Genomic DNA, 24,368 nt, shown 5'->3' with positions numbered 1-24,368 from the left:
ATTTAAAATATTTCTGTTCTTCTGGTCTTAAGCCAGATGCCTTAAATTCTGAAAATCAAGCCTCAAGTGACATTCCACTCCAGTGGGAAAAGAAAGAACATATACTCTGGTCCTGCAGAATCACATTTACTTTATTAACAACTAAAAAACATAATTTAAATACTAAACTAATGCACTCTTGTTCCTATTCTCACACCCTCGTTCCCGCTCCTGTTTGTTCACGCTTTCATTGTCTCTCTGGTAAAGCAAGCATATTTACTTTAAAAACATCTTCTGATCTGATGAAGGAATTAGAATTTTTGAAAACTGCAGAATATTAGATTAGCGATTTTGTGAATTTTATGCAAGTAGAACTGAACTGGAAACACAATGAATGAATAATCATCCCTTGTTTAGATCTTGAAATTGGTTTCCAAAACTATTTGGAGACAAAGAAGAAACTCAAGAATTTTATCCTAATTGTAATGTTGCTATCATTTCATCTTTTTAGCAGATTTGGATGAAACTCAAAAACTCTTCTAGTAACAATTATTTATGTAAATACAATTTTATTCTGGTATACATTTTAATATGGCTATTAGTGTATCCACCATCAAAGTTGTGTAACATAGAAAATGCTATGTGAAAATTGAACATACAGCATTCTGCAGTGCAGTTATTTAGTTTAAAGGAGCATTTGAATTTACCAACTGAAAATGAGGAAAAGAGGAAATTAATTCTTTAGGTAACTGCATTGTGTATTGCCTATTGACAACTGCTCTCTTCTCATCTTAAGCTCTCCAATACTTGAGATGTGTTCTATAGATACAGCATGCTCTTCCTGAGCAGCTAATGGCTAGGGAAGATGAATAGTGTTGAAGATACTCCTACTGATTCAGTATCGACATCAGTACAATTGCTTCATTGTACTACTCTGGATTTTTGCAATTGCTTATTTTTAGCCAAAAATTTTCTTCTAAAAATTTACAAGATAGGACCACACCCCTACCCACTTTTTTTTTAAAGCTTTTTTATTAAATGTTCATTGTGAGCAGTAATGAATGAAGACTCACTCTATTAGTAAGCTAAGATTAAATGTGTTATTTAAAAATTAAGTTCAGTTTATGAATGTTCTGTTCTAACTTTGGTCAAGGAATAGTGCCTTTTCTATTTCTAGGTAATTGAAGAAAAAAAAAAAAACCTTTAAGTGGAAAATGCCTCTTTATAGAACAAAGTTATTTTGTTTCATGAAATCATGTTCTGTAGCCTGACCTAAAAGTCTATTAAACAATTCAGTCATGAAAACTCTGAGAATTTCCTGGCCCCTAAGTACTATCCAAAATAATCTTATAATTATTCATGTGACCCTATGAACCCAACAGCTGAAGTACAAGCAAACAAATAGGCATGGATTCAACGTCTACAAAATTAGAAAATGAGAACTAGATTTCCTGTGCTAAGGAAAATGCTTCAAGTTGCTCTTCTGTTAGCTATATGCCATGATTAGAGATGCATAAATTTTACAGCTGTAGTAATATACCTCTGAGTCTTTTATATCAATGTCAATTATAATTAGTTTTAAATGAAAATATTAAAAGATACAGCAAAGTTCTGTGGTACTTCTCATTTATGAAATACTTAAGTTTCTGATAGGTTGCTCTAAATTGCAGACTGTTTCTGGTAAATTTGGAATGTTGCCTTTCAGTATAAATCCACAGTGTATGTTACCATGAGTGTTTCATTGAAGCAAGTAATGATAGTTGTTATATGAACATGAATATGGTTTTCTAACAATTATTTTATCTTCATTAATAATTAAATGATTATAATTTTATAATACTGTAGGAGGAAAATTATATATATCTCTGCATTTTTTTCTAGTAACTGGATAACTAACACTTGAAGTAATGCAATTTTTAAATGTCATGGCCCAATAAATTGAGGAATGGAGGAACTCCTCAAGGATTTTTAGTGCTGTTATTTGCTAGTAGGTGGCATGTCATTAGGCATTTAATCAGGTTGATGTTAGGTACTGCTTGCATTTTCTTTGAGTCTGACACCTTTGTAAGAAATTCTAAACAATTATTTTAATTACAACATCGCACAATACATAAAAATGAATAAGCTAGTGCTGTGAACTTTAACCTCTACCATTGATTATTTTTTGACTTTTAGAGTCAGAGACAAAAAAAAAAAAAATAAAAAAATGTAGTAGAGTTTGCTTTCTGAGTCAATTACATAAGCATACATATTATTTAAAAAGAACAGGTAAAGCCAGAGTTCTGCAGGAGTATTTCTGTTTAACTTTGGCAAATAGCTACAATTTGAGGAACAAGATGACAAATCAAACTTTAGGGGATGGTGAGACATGATCTTTAACAGCCATAATTTTTAGGTTTTCTATTTGGTTCTTTATTTTTAAGATTTTTTTTTTTTTTTTGATAGGAGATATTTTATTTTTCTCTCGTAGTGTGGGTTATCCCTCAAACTTACTGTCATTTTGTATCTCAGAAAAATGTCGCTAAGCTCATCTTTCAGAGCTCTTTAAACAGTTAGTTCACATGTGTGTGGGTGCAGTTATTTTTAAGTGTATGAGTTCTGTGGGAGTCTTTCCTCAAATGGGAAGACTGCTATTACTAAGGTACAAATGCATATGGATTTCTGCCTGTATCTGATGCGTGGTTTTGTTGTTTGTTTGTTTTGTTTTAAAGAAAGCGTAGACACACTATCACACACACAGAATAATTGCTGAAAAAAAGAGGAGGTGTGGGAAGTGGGCTGTTCGGCTCTGTTGATGGGCCAGACAGTGGTTTTCTCTGCATTGAATGTTCACCATTCATCTCTCCTGAATACACCTATCATACTGTCGGTGTTTGGGAGATAGAAAAGATGAACATGATGCTTGTTTGAACTAATTAATTTATTGAGATAATTAATTAATTTGTCTACCTTTGAAGGAAGTAACCCTATAAGAAGGTATTAAATACATTTTTGATGGTTTCTGTTAGTATTTCTTCTTATTTTTGTCTGTTTGAAAAGCTCAGGGAACCTATTTTAACAATTGTGTCGCATTATAGTTTGGTGTTTCAAAGATACATAACGAGAGGTGGAATTTACAATGAACATCTGTGTGATCATTCTTAAGTTGAAATTATTCAATCATAGCACATATAATTTCTAACAAGTAAGCAATTTAACTGTGAATGATGTCGGTTGGCTTTCTGACATGGAGTTTTAATCCTAGTTACTGCCTATTTTAAATAATGTACTTAGCTACAGTAAAATTCTCTAATGAAAAGTCGACCTGCTAGTCTTTTCCTTGTTTTAAATACTTTTATAGCATACCTATACATTTTTAAATGAATAGAATATCTTTGTTTTTAATCACTAAGTTATCAAAAAACATTATTAAATTATAAAAAAGGTAATATGACTTAAGAACAAAGGTATTTGCAGCACATATGCTTTTGTGTTAAAATCTTAGTAGACAGCTTGGAAGTTGATAACTTAAGAAATTCCATTCTACATGATAAGGTGTGCAAAGACATGAACCACATCAGACTAGTAAAGCTATGATCTTGGTAAAGAAAGGTATGCATTAGCTTTGTAGTTGCTTTTAGACTGAAGCTGAAATACCAGAAATGTTTGAGCACAATATATTTGATTTCTTTTCCTACTAAGACAACAGGTTGTTTGTAAGTGAAATGGTTGGTAAAAATTTAGAGGAATTAAATAAGCATTCAAAATAAAAAGAAAACTTTCTGCAAGAAAAATTAAGAGTAGAAAAGCCAATTTATATCAGAAAACTAATTTGAGAAGTATTAGAAAAATAGAAAAATTACGATTTAGACTGAAGAAATCACCAAAAGATCTTAGCAATTAAAAACTATTAAGAAAAATATATTTTCATATATACTTCTGAGTCAACAGAAAAATTAATAGAGAAGGCTGACCAGAAGGTCAGCCTTTTCTGGGTAAGATTAGAGAAGTCTCTCTTACTGATAAGGGCATTGTGTCATGTTGCTGAAAAGTGAGGCTGCATTTTGTTTGGTGTCATCCTTTCAGTTTCTCCTTGATCAAAACGAGCTTTCAAATACTTATGAGCAATCTTTTGAATGACAGTTCATTGATGTGTCTTTTGTCAGCCTCTGTTTTACTTCTGAATCTGACTGTTCTTAGTAGTTTCTTGGATCTAATGTGTAGTACCTGCCATGAGAAGTAACAAGCTCTGTTGTGCTGATCCTTCTGCAGAGGACTGACAATTCTGTTGGAGCAGGGCATTCTGGGTGGTGGAAAAGCTGAGGTAAATCACTGCCCCATTTGTATCACACTGTTTTTGTTGTATTCTAGGTCTGTAAGGTTCATTTGTAAGATCTTTATCTGTACTTGTTCCATGCTAATATACTATGAGGAAAACCATTGAAGTCATTATTGTTTCTTGAAGATCTTGAGAATTTAATCACTCAGTGAATAACAGCTGCCCATGAGATGATAATTTACTTTGAATGTTTATCCCTCTTGCTGTTAAAGAGATCATCTTAAGAAGCCCGTCCTTCCTTTCGTAATAGCTTTTTAAATAATTAGCAGTGTTGTCTTACCAAAATGGAAAATTGGTAATAGCAACCAGGATTTATCAAAAGTGCAAATGACAACTTCTTAGAAGTTTAGTAATGGTTGTAATGATTTACTACAACCAACTCTCAAATGTACTTGGGGGAGATGCTTTGTTTTGTTTTCCTGGTGTTTTAAAACTCTATCATCATTTTCAGGAATAAAAAGATTTCCTTACTAAGGCACTGATAGTGTACCATAACTGCAAGAAGATGACTGATATAATTTCTGAAAAATGTTGAGCTACATTTAAGGTTTGCTGCTGCAAGACAGTTTGATACTCATTAAAGTCAGTTTCTGCTCCTTGAAATGATCTCATCCTTAACAGGATGCAATTCATAAGAAATATTGGTGGGTGAGGTAATGCACATCCTGTAATTGCAACTGAAGCTGCAGAAAGTTCACAGAACATCAGTTAATGAATATTACCATTTGAGCACATCTGTGCTTGTTCACCGTTGGCAGCCTTCCAGCTGCCATTGATGCTGCTTCCCATGTTGCCAGGACAAACTCATCTGTTTTCATGTGTGTCCTCTGCTGCTATGTGCTGCATTGCCCAGTTGCAACTTACTGTGTAAAATTTAATACACAGCAAAATTTTTGCTTAATAAGTGATCATTATTGCTCTATGAAGGATGGTCTTTCTTGTGCTCCGTCCTGGCATTGTAAAGATCTGCATCTTAAACATTGAAGAGTTAAACATTGAGAGTTTGAAAAGCCTTTGAGGACAGACATTGCAGACATAACAACAAGGTTATGGATAAGACAATTGCTTGAAGCGTGACCAAAGGAGATAGATCACTGCAGTATTTCATCAAAATTGTTAGAACCTAAAGCTCAGATAGTAAAGCAAAGGAAGACATCTGTGTCTCTTACAGTGACAGTAACACTGGCTGTTGTTAGAAAAGCAGGATTTTGTCACATGCCATGAGTAAATTAGAACTTGTAGTGAGTATGCTGGAACAAGCATTGACTTCTATGATGAAGAGATGCCTGAAGGCCATTATTCCTTTCCTGTGTATGTGTTCTTTCCTTCAAAGGTATAAAGGGATCAAAACAGACACTGCTGCCCATATCTCATTTGTAGTCCTACACACTCTTGGGAGGGCGTCTTGTTTTTGACTCAGTAGACTGATCAGTTTATTCCCTGCACTCTCTGGGTTTCCGGGCAGTGAAGGTACCCCACAAAACATTTGCTTTTACTCGCTATCTGCAATTGCAAATGATACTAGCAGAAGTCTTTTTGAAAATTGGAGTCAGTTTTGGCACCACACAAAAACCTTACTTCATTTTACTGTGTTTACTTTCTTTCCTCTTTTACCTGCTCATTCTTTGGACTGCATTCAAAACTTCATGAATGCAGTGATATTTAAGTCCCTACTACCTCAGTTATCAACTGAGAAATCTTTCTCTTTGCCTTTCCTGATGCTTCCTGCTTCCTGTTGCTGCAGTAAACAACCCTTTTTCTTTCTAGGATTCTCAAAATTGTTCCTATTTTTCTTCTTTTTATTGTCCCAGAAAATATGAACAACGCCCTGAACATGTCTGAACCACCCCATAGAAAATAGTGCACTTGTCAAGTACTGGGTAGAATAGTAGCATCATTGATTACTGTGTTTGTGACATTTTAAGCAAGGTTTTCTTGCCTTTTTTTTTTTTTTTTTTTTTTTTTTTCCCCTCCCTAATGAGACAACAGTGTTCCTGGGATGTCAAGAGGTACTTTTCGGATTGTACCATTGCACTGTATTCTAGGCATTCTTTCAATTGCAAAACAGCATTTCAAGAGTCCAGAGATATTTTAAGGAATTTTTCCATTACGAAAATTAGCATCTCAGCAGTCAAGATATTCTGTTTAAGCACCATGTGAAAACACAGAGAGATAGCAAGATATGAGAAAATTAAGATGTAGAGAACACTGTTAACCCCTGATGTTCTGAACAGTCTTTGCACAATTGCATATATTTCACTGCAAATGTGTGTTTATAGCTCCAGCTTTCTTGCTGATGAGCTGCTACCACAGCACTGAGATGACCTGCCTACAGACCTCCTGAGGCTAGTCCTTGTCATCCTGACACACTGTAGTGAACAATGGCCATGTCACTCTGTGCCAAAACAATCCTTTACTGCCGTTTCTTGAATGCAAACGTGCCAAATGTCCATGTTTCAGCAAAAGTTCCTTCAGGTGATGGCAGTTCTCTTTCTCCTATGGGTAAAGCTGCAGACAGCCTAGATGGCAAGTTATCTATTGCTGAAACTGCTACCAGCTCTGCTTTCTAGGGCCATCATTGGCTTAGAGCCAACTGAAGGGTAAAATTCAAATGTATCTCCAGAACTTCTGAGTGTGAAGAAGTGTCATGATGTGTAACACATTTTATTTTATTTTATTTTATTTTATTTTATTTTATTTTATTTTATTTTATTTTATTTTATTTTATTTTATTTTATTTTATTTTTACTTTACTTTACTTTACTTTACTTTACTTTTTACTTTACTTTTTACTTTACTTTACTTTTTACTTTACTTTTTACTTTACTTTACTTTACTTTACTTTACTTTATCTGAGATGGTTGTTAATAGTTTAAGAATGTTGCCTGTTAGCCAAAATAGATGGGTCATGAAATTCCAGGAGAGGATTCATGGGAATTTTGGAGCTTGACCCCAAGTCGCTAAACTGTAGTTGCTTCCAGATAGCTTTTCTATATTTGCCACAGTATACCTAGGAAGAAACCCTGCAACAAAGTGTTGTGCCAAACAAGAAATCAAAGGACCTTGGGATACATAGTGAATCTCATGCAAATCTGAGTGGCAGTACAATTTACTAATGCTTGTGGATGACTTTGTCATCATCTACTTCATCTTGAATAGTAAATTAGGAGTGGAATTTAGTTGACTATACCTTTCATCTTTTGCACTATTTGTCTTGTAAAATACCAGAACCCTGTGAGACACATGGCCAAAAATTTGATCAGCTGTATGTGCTTATTTGGTCACAAGCCATAGATAGCTCAGTGCCATCAAGAAGGTGATGCTTAACAGTATAAATGTTTAATTTTTAATCTGAAAACTGAAAAATACTTTTTTTTTTTAAAAAAAAGTTCAAATCAATTTCTCAGAAGGGTTCTAAAGTCTTCACATATTTGGTTACTGATGTGAACAAGACATGTCAGTGAACATAGCTCTAAAACAACATTAACCCAGCAGACATTTTGCTGTTCACAGCATCGTCTCTGTCAAACACAATAAAATCCTTTAGCTCTGAACTGCATACATAACTGTTTGGGATATGGGGCCCTGACATATCTTCTTCAGAATATAAGTACATGATAGAGATAAATATAGATATATATGCTATTCTTGTCAAAACTGATGTAACAGAAAACGCATTCAGTTTTTAATATATTTCTGTTCTCATGTTTGATAATTTAATAAAAAATTGTTGTAGCAGATTCATGTTTTAGACAGTCCACTAATTAAAGATTTCCTTCTTCCTGTAAATCAGGAAAGTATACATACTAAAGTTGTTACACCCTTGTTCTTCATTCTTCTTCTATGAAAGGGATCATCAGTCTTTGATAATTTACAATGCAGAATAATTGCAGTGATAAACATTTGAACAGAATCTGATTTTTTGCTGTTGTCTTAACCAAATTCTGTAGTGAATTTCTCTGCAGAGATGCCCGAGCATTACGAGAAGGCAGAGAGGAAGTTGATGAAGGAAGCATAATAACTAGATTCTGTAGTGCTGGAAGCAATAATCATGTACAAGCAAGTAAGCCTGCCCAGAAGTGGGATCTCTTGTGAATACAGTGCTGAGAAATGAGTAAATTGTCTTAAGCTAGCTTAGGCCAGAAAGTTGCAGTGCTTTTCCAGAGCTGGCCTACAAAGGGCCATCCTAGTGTCTTTGTACCTGTCGCTTTTACTTAAACCAGATAATTGTAAATTACATAGAAAAGTAGAGAATTGACTATATAAAATAATGTAGTTCCTTTCTACTTATGCATAGCAGAAACTATTTCTAAAGGTATGTGGTGGATGAAAAGCAAGGTCAGTGATGATTCTGTGTTGGCTTAGAAATCTGTATGACTTGACATGACCTGACTTTAAATCCTGAATCAGTGGCAGACCATTTTTTCATAGATTGGTCTGATTTTCAGTATTTCTTCAGATCCTGTATGACAGCGGTCTGTTCCAATGTCTGTGAAAATCAAGTCATTAGCAAATTAGCATTGTACTGTATGGACAGTAATCCAGTGACTGATTCTATCACAGTGAGTTAGATCAATTGATCCATGCTAAAAATGATGTCCAAAATGGCTTTTGCTTTTGTAGCTAGAAGAAATGCTCCTCAGAGTATGGCTTCACTCTTTTTTAAACAGAATATAGTTAGGTGGTATTTTGAGGTTGGTGAGGTGAACAATTTTACAGGTAAAAATGTCAGGAAAAGTAAATTAAAAAAAAATAATAATTTTCCACTTTTAAAATAAAAGCATTTTTCAAAAGATGATAATAGAAGTAATAATTTCTCTTTTTGTTTTCTTCAAAACAACAACAACAAAAACAACAAAACACAAGAAGAACAAAACACCTCACAACATCTTTACAAGAAAGCTTTTCTTAATCTATTCTGCAGTGTTACTTTAGCAGTGATCTTGAAACATCATGGGCTAATCAGCGTAGGTAAGGTCATAATTTGAATGAGTTTAAGTCTGAGAAAATGTAAGATTCTTCAGAAATAAATGTGACTGACAGTAACACCTTTTTTCAGTTTTATTAAAAATAAAGTGTTTTTATTAAAAATCAGTGCTATAGAGTATGATGTTGGCATGCAATATTGGAAGGCATAAAACTGAAGTATTGAATAAGTGCATTAGTATGTCTGAATCTTTTTGTGGTTCTGAGCAAATTCTCATTCTAGTAATTGTGTTTTCTCTTTCAGTCACCCTCTCCTCCACCCAAGTTCACTTTACATATTCCTTTTTTTCTGCCCCAAATGTTTTATTGTTGTGGTTTTGTTTTTGTTTTTCACAGCAGAATGCTATCAGATTCCATGCTCTAGATACTTGAATTGTACTGCTGTTGAATAAATACATATAAAAGCTTATGGGATTGGTCCTTGGACATGACATCCAAGAGATCACTGTTAACTTCACTTGATCAATATTTCCAAGGGTGTAGTTTTCTTCTGAAAATCCTGCCATGCCAAAACAAACAATCACTATCAGAATTTATTCATATGAATGGAATTTTTCTTGGAACAGAAGAAATTTTGAAAGAACAATATTTCCTGTGACGTTAATAGTTGTGTTTAAGATCTCCTGTTCTTTAAATCTTTCATGTTTTCAAAGGAGACATTTAAGTGGTCTTTGACACATGCTGTCCTGAGAGTTATTACTTGCTAATCTAGCATTCTGGTTTACAGGCATTTAAAATGGTTTTATGAAGGTATAACAAATGAAGGTGTTGTGTTGCAGATATACTGCACAAGGGATGTAGGCAGCCCTTCCATCATAGAAGCGTTCTATTGGTGGTGACTTCAAGAGTAAGTTGTCAGCTGGTTACCAGGAAGTTGGACTAGAGTGCATAGTACCATCTGAGCATATGTATACCTCTTTCATTTCAATGTTTCATTTTGATCATTCTGGATATATCAGTGAAGGTGTTGGTTTGTTTTTTGTTTGGTTTTTTTTTGTGTTTTTTTTTTTTTTTTGTTTGTTTGTTTATAAACACTGGACAGCTACCCATCAGAAACAATGTATTGAAATGTTAAAGCCCCTTTAGGGGAATATTTTCTATTATTCTTATAGCATAGTAGCAATAAGCATAATTTTGCATGGCTGTGTGCACTTTTTGGACTCACATATTCTTTGTTACTGTAATAGAGTTAGACAAATTAGGCTTGTTTTAGGGGTCTAAAGATCATGGGGATCTTTAGTCTGTTCTTAATTCCAGTTTCTGGAGTTCATATGGGCTGAGCAGCTGCCATATGTTTTACAAACTGATTGCATGCCCTGAGGTTCTAATCTAAATACCTGAGGCAGAAAAAAATACAAAATAAGAAACAGCAAAGCCATTACAGTAAACAGGAGATACATGTAAGTTTAACTAAGAAATCGTAACAATTATTTTTGTGAACTTCTATATCAATTGTTTCCAGTACAGCAGTACCCATGAATGGCAGCTTCATTTTGGGGGAATAGCTGTATTAAACTGTTAGACTAATAATGGCCATGGTATTTGGGTTTCTGCCACTTTTATGTGGTAAATCTACAGTAATGTGTGAAGAAAAGGGCATCATGCAATCTGCATTTCAAGTGATGATTAATCAGAAGAAAAGACTATAAGAAAAATGCTGAATAGTTTCAAGGCCATCATGAATTCCTTGTTCTTATAGTTATTTTTAAAGAATATCTTAACAAAATATGTCTGTTGTCACTGTAAAGAAGTTTTATTGCCTGAAGGTTATCAATAAGTTAACTTGCAGATACCATTTTAAATTACTAGAAGCAAAACTGAGTTTTCTTAAAGTTCTGATGATTTATTAGATACATTGGTAACAGCTAAAAGATGTATTTTGTTTCCATTTAATTTCCACATATGGACTTGTTTGAAAGCCAAATGGATGGCATTTGGCCTGAATTTAATCCTTATTTTAAAGCTAATTTTCATTTCTTAGTTGGAGGGCATGTTTTTCTTCTTCAGTCTTGTGGCAAATTTCATATTGCAAGTAATTTTTGTATTCTTTTTACTTACCATTAAAATCTTTTAGGCTTTAAAAACAGAAGAAAGTAGAAATCTTTCATAGCCACAGAATACTTTGCTGGATTACTGTTGTATTAGCATATAGAGTTGCCTGCTTTAGCTCATTTATTTTAAAAGTATCATGTAAAATCATGAGAAAAGAAAAAACATTAGAATGTATTGCTTTTATTTGCTAAAGTAAAACTCAGGATAATGTAGTTGCATATAAATTCTACCATTTACACATGTGTTAATTAGGGTGGTACAGAGAAGAATGTCCATCCGTACAGGTCAATATAATTGCTAATAAATGTCAATGCTCTTTTTGAAACCACTGATTTATGTTACTAATTAATAAGTTACTAAATTTTGAATAAAAGTTTTCTATTCTTCCCAAGAGGTAATTAATACAAAATTAAACTCCATCCTGTAATGAAATCAGCACTTTACTCGGCACTATCAACAAAGGAGCTTGAAGTACGTTTAATATTGCAACACTTTTCAGATCCAGATACTATCCTCAGTTTCTTGTGAATTACTGTTTTACATAGTGTGTGCGAGATATGGCAGCATCAGACTGCAGATGGCTTTGAAATCTTTAATTCAATAGAGAAGGCAAAAGTGAATCAGAAGTGATATGCCCTTGGGAGATGTTGTTTTTTGGTGAGTGGCTATCAGTTTAGTGCTGCATTTTATCCTTCTTGGTTCATATTCATTCTTAATTACAGTAAACATTCTTTGATGGAGAAAATAAGTGATACAGATCAATATAACTGTATCTGTCAGGATAAGCCATAAGCCCTGGTTTGGAATCAACTGTTTTTATCGCCCAGGCAAAATTGTCTTTTACATTGTCTGGTGTAATCTCACTGAAAGATGATTTTCTATATCAATTACTTGAGGATAAATTAGAATAGAATAGTTTAGTTTAGCTTTTAGGTGAGTTGAGTTGAGTTGGCAGGGACCTTCAAAGATCACCAAGTCCGACTGCCTGACCAATTTAGGGCTAATCAAAAGTTAAAGTATACTAATGAATGTATGGTCCAAATGCCACTGAATATGTTCCTGTTGTGATGGTTTCAGTTCATTTCAGTGGCTGGTAAGTACATACATTGTAAGTCTATTTTTTATTTTTATTTTTTGTAACCTCATCTCTGTGCAGCAGAAGTAACACATTCAGAGCTTTAACACATCAAAACAGACACTATTTGAAAATGTTTTATGAAGCGCAGAGTCTTTGGAGACAGCTAGTGCCCTGAAGTCTACTTTATACAATAGAGATTAACACCATTATTCTATGTATAATCTCTCCAGCAAAACACTGTCGCCTATTTCTGTCAACAAATGGTTTCTTTGCTTTGGCAGCTGAAAGAACTTTTAGTTGTGTAGGAAACAAAACATGCTTTTATAAGTTGCAGAACCTAATTTTAAAAATATTTTGGAAGGTAACTGTGGTTTTGAGAAGTTATTTTCATTAACTAAATATTTTTTAAACAAGCTAAAAAGACTAATTTATCCGCTATGTGTGTCATGTCCATAATTTCTGAATAAGGCAAGTTCACTATCTCATGGTGCACCTTATGGAAAGGTGCATCATATGGACACACATACCACAGATGCATAGCCTGCAGAGTAAAGGTCTGCACGTATCCTGTCCAGATAGTGCATGCTCGAAGAGTGTATTTTTAAAGGTGGAGATGAGCAGTGTTCTTAGTGAATGAGTCCACAAAACTCTTATGTAGCAAAGAAAAAGAGATAAAGAGGCTCAAGTAAAGGCTTAACATTTCAAAAAAGGATGAGACCAAATACATTTTAGAAAATTAGCAGGGAAAAAAAATAAGTTAGATACCACAACATTTCACTGTGTAATGAATCATAGAAGCTGTATTTCCAATGGAATTGAGTTATATGTCATAGTCACCATGCAAAAGAAATTTCTTTTTAGATGTATGTGTGTTAATAAATGTCAATGCTCTTTTTGAAACCCCTGATTTATATTGCGAGTTAATAAGTTATTAAATTTTGAATAAAAGTTTACTATTCTTTCCAAGAAGTCATTAATACAAAATTAAAGCTGAGATGAGAAATATGTATGTTATTGCATAGTATTTGATATTTTGTGTTTTGGAAAAAAAAAAAAAAAAGGAAAGAAATTGTCATTGAATTTAGTAGCTGAATCAAAGCTTCTGCTATTCTCAGAGTCTTTACCTGAGCAAAAGAATTATATCACCCTTCGCAGTTCATTGAGGGTCAGATACCTTGAGGGGATTGGGCATTGGAACCTCCCCAGCGTAATGACTTGGGACGTACAAGGTTAGGACAGAAGTGTACAAGTGCAGATCTGTGCACTGGGGGCTGTTGGCTTCCTTTTCTGTGTTACTGGGCATGGATCTGTCCCCTGGCGAGAGTGCCAGTGCTGCAGCCATGTGACTTGCACAGACTGCAAACAGTGTCTGATCATTTGCCTGAGGATGTGTGCTTGCAGTGTAGGGCTGGATGTGTTTTCTGCCATGTCAATGGATATCTGTATTTCCTTTATGTGAAGGGAAGGACAGCAAAAAGAAACAAGCCATTAATCAAAACCAAAGCAAAAAAACAAACAGTAAAGCATACGTTTATTCCGTATGTACTTTTAAGGACTGAAGACAGCAATATTGTACATTTTGGTTTCCTACATTAACAATAATTGCTTGTGAAGTTGGATGAAAACTGAGTTTTAAAGTAACTATTTCAATCAAAACCAATTTATTGGCTTATGTGACAATACTGATTTAATGATAAGGTGCCAGTTATATGCATTACTGAGTGTCTGGGCAACAGCCCCCTGAAAATTGCCTCGGCACCTGTCCCAGCAAGTTATAATGACCATTTCCTGTGTTAATCTTTTAATTTGGTCGTTTACACTACGCAATTAGAAAACACAGAACACTGAAAAAAATAATTAATGTTAATCAGTAAGTCAGCATAGAAGAATGCAAAGAATCAAGTCTCTCCCTGTATGCTAAATGAAAAGATTTCTTCCAGATTCTTGCTTTGATCATTAGAGTCTTTTAAATAAGCAAACATTGCTTAGTTGCTAAGCCACAGACTGAAGTTCATTAGTGTGTTAGTACAAATATTGGAAAAAGAGTACTAAAGCAATATTAGATAGAGGACCTGTGCGTAGGCTGGAAGTAATGCAATGAACATGACACCAGAACATTTTGAGTGATTGCTCACAACGATTAAAACCATTTCTGTTTACAAAAACCCGCCCCATTCGGCAAGCAAAAGTGCAAACCCTGAGTGGATCTGTTTTTCTGCTACTGATAGCTGTAAGACTTTACTGGAAACACAAAATATTTGGTAGTTTTGTAATAGATATTGTGTATATTCTTTATTTGAAATGTTGACCACAGATGTATTGCTATGGCACCTTTTTGTGTAATGATGATCCTTAAAGTTGATTTTCATTAGAATGCTATTAATCATAGATTTAAAGCCAGAATGTCATCATCTTTAAATAGATGGTGTGGAAACCTGACTCAAAATCTTTGCAAATCAGTTCTGGATTCTTAGAATATTTAGGTTTAATGCATAAAAGCAGTGTTTTGACACAATGTCTTCTTGCTGTTGATCTTTACATCAGTTCATGCTAGTTTGGCATTTTCTGATATTCAGCAAATGAACTAATTTCATGCTTCTGCATTTCTTACAGATCTTCAATACAGTGAGAGAAGAAGGAGCAGAAGACAGTTTTGAATATTTTCCTCGTCTTCTGAGAAAGCTCCCAGCTTTAGATACAGACTATGTATGCAAAGTTGATGGTTTTTGTGTAAAACCATGTGTAGCAGGTGCTTACTCCCGATATCGTGCCACTTTACAGAGAACTGCACTCTCTAACTATATAACAGGTGCTTTACTAGAAGCAACTACATCATTGGGAGCAAGAAGCGGTCTTCTAAGTATCTTCGGAGGATCAACTGGAAGAACAATGCTTAAAGGTAGGAAAGATTTAATTTTGTTGAAGCCTGTCCACTTTAAATACAGCAAATATTACAAAATATATATTACCATATAATAGTCTGTACTTTATATGCTCACATATTAAATTAACAGATAAATAGATTTTCATGTTTTCAAAGATTTTTCTTTGTAATTCATTGTGTAATTCACAACTAGGATTATTAGTTTAATAAATCAAAAATGCATGCAAAACTGAAAAGATTATTATAAAATATATGTTTTTTTTTCTTTTGTTTGTTTTCTTTTTTGAACCACTTCTGTTAGTGTTGAAATTAAATGTTCAAAAGTTAATGTTGAAGCCATTGTTGTTATGGTGTTCCTTTCTGTAATATTTGTCATTTATGTAGAGTCCTGTTCATGGTATGACTTGGTTTAGGACTTCAGAATGTAGTATATACTACACTCGGTTCTTTTTGTTTTCCCTTCACAACTAGTTGTCAGCAGAGCACTATGAGCTAAGTATATACAAATAATAACTGATTCACTGTTGGTCTTCTACTGGATTCCTCACCTTTCTAGGATCTGATCATTTTGAATACTGTGGGTATTGTCTGTTTGGATAATACTTATTGAGGATGGATGCTGCATAATAACTTCCCATGCTGATAGTCTTAGTATGCAATAAGGATACCATTCTGTGATTTAGTTTGGTCACTTTTGGAAGTTAAACAAGAAAAAGGCATTCTTGGAATGAATTCATTGCATTAGAGGAGAATTTTGTACCGAACATTAACTGCATTATATATTAATTTGTAATTAATTCCTAGAATATTTCCTAAGGTACTCAAGCATCTGGGGATTTATCAGCATGTTGTCCTGTAACTAAAGGAAGCAGTATCTCAGTTGTACACTGTAGAATTGAAGCATATGGATGCTATGTCTTGTTCAAAGTTTTACAAGAATGCGACAAAATCAATAGTATTCTCAGCGTAATTCCTTAATGCAGATACTGACCTCATTTTTTCAAACAAGAAGTCTTATAGTTTGTACTCAGATCAGGTTATCTTAAGTGTGCCACTTTCTAGTTTTAATTAGTATATCTTTAGGTAAATCAAATGACAGAGAGTATGCGCTGGTAGAAGAACAGGTACAGATGGCATACTGTAGCACCTGAGTGAAATTTAGTAGTATGTTTAGACACATGACTAAGCTTCATGTATCCCCAGAGAGACAGAGGTACGTACAGCGTGGTATCCTATTTTGATAGGGTTTTTTCTTTCCATTTTGATTTTTTTTTATTTGTTCTGGGGACAGGGAGATGATTGCTTTAGAAAAATAAACATACACATTCCTGTGACAATGATGGAAGTCAAGGTTGAAAGAACTGAACCGTGTTCTGGGTCGTACAGTGTGATGGACCTTCTTCCTACAGACTGGGAGAAGAGAGCATGTCTTTGGAAGGGTTTGATGTCCTAGACCTGCCTGAGACTCTAAGGATGCTCAGTCCCCTGATTACCAATGTCATCCTCCCATGTTGGTGCAGTGCCCAAAAAGCCCAGCTGGTGACTGTCATCCCAGAGTTGAGGCAGCATGAACTGAGTTCTGAAACTGGAAGCAGCAGCAACAATTAGCTCAGGCTCAGACATGCTAATGTGGCTGTACCTTTTTTTAGAGCCTGAGCTAGTACCTGCACTTGTGTGCTTTGTGCATCAGCACACATTGCACTAGTTTGGGGATCTCTGCAATCCCCATATTATATGGTGTATGCTTGTGTTGATATTCTGAGCCCAAGCAATTAAGACCTTGAAGAAAAAGACCAAGATCTTGAACTTGATTTGCAGTTCCAGGGGAAATCAGCGTAGAGAGCAGAGGTTAGATTTCATTTGCTGTAGCTGTCTCTGTTGATGAAGATGTGTATGTATGTGCTATAGCTTTAGGATACTGACATTTTCTGGATGTGGAAGGTTCATGTTCAGGTATCACAGTGTTATAATATACTTGAGAAATATCAAATATAACAGTAACGGAGTCCTTTCTAAAAACATTTATGGAGTGTTACTTGGCAACACCTGAGACATCAGCATCAGCAAAGAACCCAACACTATTTTGAAGTCAGGGTTGCATTTATCATTCATGGGGGGGTTGTACCTTTCAAGAAAGAAAATTGTCCTGTTGTTGTGGTTCCGCCGAGCTCCACCACAGCCGCTCTCTCACTCCCCCTCCTCAAAGAGGAACGGGGAGAAAATATGTGAAAAGGGGCTCAAGGGTTGAGATAAGGACGAGAAAATCACACAATAATTATTGTAACGGGCAAAACAAACTCAGCATAAGAAGATAGTAAGATTTTTAGTCATAACTAACAAGCTAGAGAAGTGAGAAACAAAGGAAAGAAACCAAAAGCACCTTCTCCCCCCATCCACCCTCTTCCACCTCCTCCCCCCGAGCGGCGCAGGGGAACGGGGGAATGGGGGTTATGGTCAGTCTACAGCGCTTCTTCTCTGCCGCTCCTTCTCGGTCACTCTCGTCCCCTGTGCTGTGGGGTCCCACCCACGGGATGCAGTCCTTGATGAACTGATCCGGCATGGGCTTCCCACAGGCAGCAGCTCTTCCAGAACTGCTCCAGATACGGGTCCGTACCACGGGGTCCATCCCTCAGGAGAAAACTGCTCCAACCTGGCTCCCCTACGGGCAGCAGCTCCTGCCAGGTCACCTGCTCCTGCGTGGACTCCTCTCCACGGGCTACAGGTCCAGCCCGGAATCTGCTCCGGCAGGGGTCTTCCACAGGCGGCAGCCTTTGTCGGTGCAGGGCCACCTGCTCCACCGTGGTCTCCTCCAGGGGCTGCAGCATGGAACCCTGCTCCACCGTGGTACTCCATGGGCTGCAGTGGGACATCCTGCTTCAACATGGTCCTCACCACAGGCCGCAGGGGACTTCTGCTCCGGCGCCTGGAGCACCTCTCCCCCTCCTTCTACACTGACCTTGGCACCTGCAAGGCTGTTTCTCACTCCCGGCTGCTGTCTGGCGCAGCGTTTTTTTCCCTGTCTTAAATATGCTCTCACAGAGGCGCAAACAACATCGCTTATTGGCTCAGCTCTGGAAAACAATGGGGCCCTTCCCAAACATGGGGCAGCTTCTAGATCTTTCTCACAGAAACCACCCTTATGGCCCCCTGCTACCAAAACCTTGCCACATAAACCCACTATACCTGTACATGCAGATTCTTAAAGACATTGTTATAATCTGTCCAATACTCTCTTTTGCTCTTGGATTTAACCTCAAATTTAGATGGGATTAGTTTATGGTTGAAAAGTTTTAACTGATGTTGATAACAACTCTGATGTCAAATGCAATGGAGGATTTACTACAGGATGCAGCACATCACCTGACCAGTTCACTTTGCTGTTGAGAAGGAAAATAAATATATTGGTCCTGGTTTTGTTTAGTAGTTAAGGTGATACTTCCATCAGCTTGTGGCTCTTAGCCCTCCAGAAATGGTTCGAACTTTTCTTTCTAAGCCAAGTGTGATAAGTTGCAGAGGGGCCAGGGAGATTAAAATAAATATCTACTTTGACGGTCAAAAGTTGTGAGTGCCCATGTAGTAATTTCAGTGTTGTATATGCTCTGAAATAGCAATAGCAACAGGAAATTAGCATTGTATCTCTTTAGGTTGTATTCCTTCATGTTGCTTAGGCTGCTGAAGAAAGGACAGAAGACACTTTGGATTTTGTTTTTTACTATTTTCATCAGGAATAGCAAAATCTTTCTTGTTGCTAAATTTCAACAAGCTGTGACATGAAAGGACAGATTTTTCAAGTGTTGTGTTAGAATATATGTCCTTTAAAACAGTGTTTGAGAAGGGATTTACAGTTTAGGAAGATGTCATAATATGGATGAAGGCCTGAGCATAAAGATCCTGTTAGAAGTATAGGAGAGCACTGATTTGTTTATTTCAGAAAGAAATGACAGACGTGTCTGGTTTGTGCAGCATAGTGCAGTATAGAGACACTTGACCTGTTGCTGACTCATTCAGACCCAAACTGGAGTACTCTCATGATGCAGGGAAATCCCCGACAGTGATTGGTTTGAAAACAATACAGGCAGCTGCAGCTAACAGTCCTTCAAAATATGATCCTTTCCAGTGATGGCAGCAGTTGAGATGGTGGTAGTTTGAGCATTATGACACCATACTTCATTGTATGGAAGTAGGCATGCCCAAAAGCACCAATATATTAATTACTTGAACTAAGAAAAAGGGACCACTAGCAAATGAAAATTTAAACAACAACAACAGCACTGACATGGGTGGAAGTAGGATATCTTATGAAAGCAAAGGATTATATACATTTATTTTAGTATCTTCCAAAGTAATTTGAGATGTTACATAGGTATATATAAAAGTTGGTGGACTGTCTAGTTACTATTCTGCCACTCTGGAATTTGAACTCAAAGTTCCTTTCTCTTATAAACACTGATATCTAAAGACAAGCCAAATAAATGCTGAAAGAAATGATGAATTATTATGAAGTAATTTTAATTTTGTGGTGAATCTGGTTTGATAGCTATTTTACCTTAGGAAAATTAAGTACGTAAAGGTGCTATTGAAGACTTGCCACATTGTACTTTACTTTCAGAATTCAACAATGACAAATGGTCTTGTGTAAGTAAAAGTTTACTAATGTGAGGCTCTTTACTGCCATTTTAAGTGCAATTCCAGTGTCAACTTTCATCACCCCTCTCTTCCTTCTGGGTTCTGGTTCCTAGAAACTGATTTCACTTTAGAAAAATCCTGTGAATGAGGGGAACAATAGGGGCAAACTCACCTTGGACTAACATTGCTACTGAGTGCTTCATTTTGTCAAATTTCTGAGTTTGAGATCTCTAAATTGCCTTAGGTATTTGCATACATCTTGTGCACTTTGTTCAACAGGACTTCATCAAAATGTTTATTTGTAACATAGGCAAAATTCTACTGTGTTAAAAGCATGCTGTGATTACTATGTTAGTTTTCAATGCCTGTATACATACTCATGCATTTTATTTAAACATATTATTACCTCCGTGCAGACATTGTCCAAATATATTCTTAAGTGGAAGAGAATTATATTTATATTTGATGGAAGAGTATGGATTATCTGGGTAATTCTAATCTTATTTTGTAAAGCGCTTGGAAGTAGGAGGTTGAATCTTACTCTAAAATTACCTGTGACAAATGATTTTGAATAAAAATGTGTTTTAATAATGTATATGAAATAAGATTTGGTTTAAAAGAGCTATCTTGCAAGCAAACATAATATCGTAGGCTTCAGTTTATTGGTTTTCTAAAAATCTTCTTGCTTTTAAAATTAAGTTTAGTTCTTTCTGTTCTGAAGTAGGAAGCAGGTTGGGCAAACCCTTTATTCAGGGCTGGGGAATATTGTCTACTGACTGTGTTCTAAGTTCATTTCTTTTGCTGTCAGGGAAACATGACATGCTGGAGGAAGCAGAAAGTAACAAATGTATGACTCTACTGAAAGGAAAAGTTGAGTAATCAACCTATGTAATTTTTTCATTGAGAGTGACAGCTCTCTGTTGAGAAAAAGTTTCCATCTGAACCTAAAAGGTAGGATTTTTATTCTACTTGTAAAAATAGTTATCACAAACAAGTTAGCTAATGTTTTAGTGCTAATGGGTTTTGTTTGTTTATGGAATTCATTTATAGGTTCAGTGTAGTCATATATTTAACTGCATCATTGTAAAGTGTAGTAGTGTCACTTAGTGGGCATTTGGCTAGGCACTAGGTGTAGAACCTGTTTGCTTCACCTCATGCCTTTTGATTTTGTGGGTACTGCCTTCTCAGTGCCTTTTTTTTTTTTTTTAAAACTCAGTGGTACTCAGAAATGTGCTGAAGTACTTCACTGACACAACCTTTTTACTGACTTTTTCTGAAATTGTGAAAATATACAAAAATATACATATTTCTTTTTGTCTAGAGCACAATGACTTACTGCCATACCTTAACAAAATGTTTAAAACAGCCATCAGAACTCTTCTACCATTTCATCTAGTCACAGAAGCCCTCACAGTTTAGCTGGGAATAGATGTTTTTTTCAAAGGTGAGAGGCCCTCTAAACTTTTCCCTTTCTCTTTACAATAAAACAATTATTGCTTGTGCATGCACCTATGCTGATCGCTAGTACACCAATATGAGGGTGAAGGAAGTTTTTCTGGTAAGTCACAAACCATTTAGAAAGTTACAGCTCAGACTTCAGTTCAGTGTGAAAACAATAGGAAGCTGATGTACATGGGATGTAGGGTGGGTAGACAACTGATTTCCACGTCATAATTTCTGAACTGCTCTAAGGAGCCACCACGTACAGATTACACTGCAGTACATCCAGCCTTATGCCAAAGACATGGTACCAAGGTTCATGTCAAGCAGATGTGTGCCAGGTAAAACTATTCCTCAGCCACAGATTAAGTTTCAGTACAGATCTGAAGCTGCAGACGTAATTTAGGCATGGTTTTCCACTCTAGAGCAGTTCCTAAAAAAAAGAAAAAGAAAAAGAAAAAAAAAAAAAAAGAAGAAAAAAAAGCTCCAAAAGTAGAAGTGTGTTTAAAACCTATCTGTATCATTCAGTCTCTAGACCAGGCATCCTTCCATTACTTTTGTTCCAAAATGTGTGGAATTCCTGGAGGTGAAGTTCAGCATGCTCTTGCACGATCTGTTTTAAAAGGAGCCTGTTACTTTAATTGGAGTGTCCTTTCATGATTTAAAAGGAAGATTTCTCAAAACATTTATATGTTCTGTAGTTAAGCATTTTATGTGATATTTGTACCAGAAATGGGGAGCCTCTAAATACAGAGTTCCTAATTCAAAGATAGACCTCAAAGCTCCAAAACAGAATTCCAAGTCAAATGAATTCGGGAACAAGACTTTAAAAACCTGTGTAGGGTCTACTTTATAGGAAACTCACTTCTTGGGTCTACAGTATGGAGCCTGGAAGCCCTGCTCTCAGATGGCTCCTTGCTGAGGAGCTGCAACTTGGGTGCTGGTAGTCCAGGGACAATCTGAGAGTGGACTCTTGGGAACAACAGATGCCTGGAGTTCACACAGCTAGTCAGTGAATTCACATACTTGTTGGCATCTTTGTTAATGCAAAGAACATGATTTTCACTTGCTAATACTGAAGACATTTCAGCTGCACTGTCTTAGTGTCTGTATGTAATTCAGAATTTATGGTTAATAAGAAATTTTGAGATTGTCTTTCAATATGATTTGGATTGAAACCAGATTGCTTCCCCTGGAAAGGAAATCCTGCTTTTCAGCCTGTTCTGTTTCTTACAAATTAGTTGTTTTAGAAGTTTGTTCATAGTTGTTAATGAGCCAGAATTTTCACTAGAATCACATTTGAGGGTAGAGTCATTGTTGCAGTTCGTGTGTTGTTGACCTTTTTAAACATAAAATAGAAGAAGCTGTGGGGTCTTTTTTTGTTGTTGTTTTCCTTCTTTTTGTCATAAAGAAGGAACTAGGGTATGTGAAAATGTTTTTGTTTTTTATTTAAAACCTATACCCAGCATCCAAAGTCATTGTAAAATGAAAAAGTTATACCCTTCTCCTCTCTCTCTCCCCCCTCACCATTACGAGGACAACTTTGTAGCTTTGTAAATCAAAGAAAAACAAAATGGAATTGAAAATAAATGTCTGAGGATGAAGCATGTGGCAAATGTTTTGTCAATATTCTTTTCACTTTAGCATCTTTTAAATTTGCTTCAATCTTATGGTGCTTTCTTAGTTGATATATATTAGACTACATCCCTGACCACTGTTGTTCAGATTCCAGAGCAAGGTCACTCAGAACTTGCTGAATAGACAACAACAATTTTTGACCAAGAGCAGAAGAAAAGTAATTTGTTGTTTACATGCAGGCAGGCTATATCAACCTTAACCTCAGGAGGGTTTACATGGCAAGGTTTTGGTAGTGGAGGCCTGTAGGAGTTGCCTCTGTGAGCAGAGCCTAGCAGATACCCCATGTCAGATCAGAGCCAGCTTCAGCTGGCTCCAAAAAGACCCGCCGCTGGACAAAGCCGAGCCAGGGAGTGATGATGGTTGGGCCCCTGGGAGGGCAGATTGAAGAAATGGGGGAAAAAACCTGCTACACAACAGCAGCTGGGAAAGAAGGGTAAGAAAGAAACAACCACATCTACTTCATACCTACTTCATACATCCCCCAGTGTTCAGAGAAAACTCTTTTTCTGTAAGCAGACTTTGACATCAGCAAAGACTGGTTAGCAAACAAGTCTTTATGGCTTTTCCCACTACTGTTTCTTGTACCCTTTGAACAAGTCATGTTTTTACAGTAACAGGGAAATTCCACAATCTCTAAAGCTGAGGCAATTGTATGTCAGTGTCATGGGCAATATCAGCTTTATGTACGCAGACTTGAGAAGGCCAAAATAATTTAGCTTGTATATGTGTGTGTTTGTGCCCAAAGTTTAAGGCCAGGTAGAGTGAGGGATAAAGCCAAAATATTGTCAGAATGAGCAGAGGTTCACACCTGAAAAGATGGGACATATCTCAGGCTTAGAATCTAAGGCATGAAGATGAGTCAGGCAACACATTGCAAGCTGAGAAATCCAGGAAATATATCAGACAGTTAGTAGATAATGTGGCCTGAAGCAAGGGTGTGGGCCTGGAAAACAAGGATTTCATGCTGCCTGCTTGGCACCAGCCAGGAAGACAAGGGCAAGTTCAGGTCAACTGGTCCAGGGTTAGAATTAGGGCTGACATGGCAGGAAGCACAGGCTGAAGAAGAAAGATCTGGGAGGACATTTGTAGCCACAGGACACCTGGGACAGTCTGGAGCTGCCTGTGGGGGTGGTCTCCATGAACTGGCAGAAGGGGACAGATCACCACAGTCAGCCTCCCAGATCCATCGTTGCCTGGTCAGGCCCAGTTGCAGGCAAACTGGCATAGCAAAGGCAAGAGGAACGGGACTTAAGGAGAACCCTTACCAACATTAATTTAACAGAAGCTTCCTTTTGTCCTGCTTGTTTCATACATTGTAAGCACAAAGAATTAGGTTCTGCCAGCATAGCTCATCTCGTCCTTATAGC

General features: G+C 36.3%; 1 protein-coding gene across 7 annotated transcripts in view; it reads left to right on the top strand.

Moving 5' to 3' along the window:
- The window catches only part of PLCE1 (phospholipase C epsilon 1), a 161,708-nt gene that overhangs the window by 51,042 nt on the left and 86,298 nt on the right, over positions 1-24,368 (top strand). For all 7 annotated transcript variants that reach the window (XM_084290408.1, XM_084290413.1, XM_084290411.1 and 4 more), the window contains exon 4: positions 15,027-15,312. In XM_084290408.1, the coding sequence (XP_084146534.1) occupies positions 15,027-15,312 (286 nt within the window). The remainder of the gene's footprint in view (positions 1-15,026; positions 15,313-24,368) is intronic.

The sequence above is a fragment of the Netta rufina genome (assembly GCF_964035555.1).
Source record: "Netta rufina genome assembly, chromosome: 7".
Taxonomy (NCBI): Eukaryota; Metazoa; Chordata; class Aves; order Anseriformes; family Anatidae; genus Netta; species Netta rufina.
The sequence above is the reverse complement of the archived record's forward strand: the minus strand, read 5'-3'. Positions and strand labels throughout refer to the sequence as shown.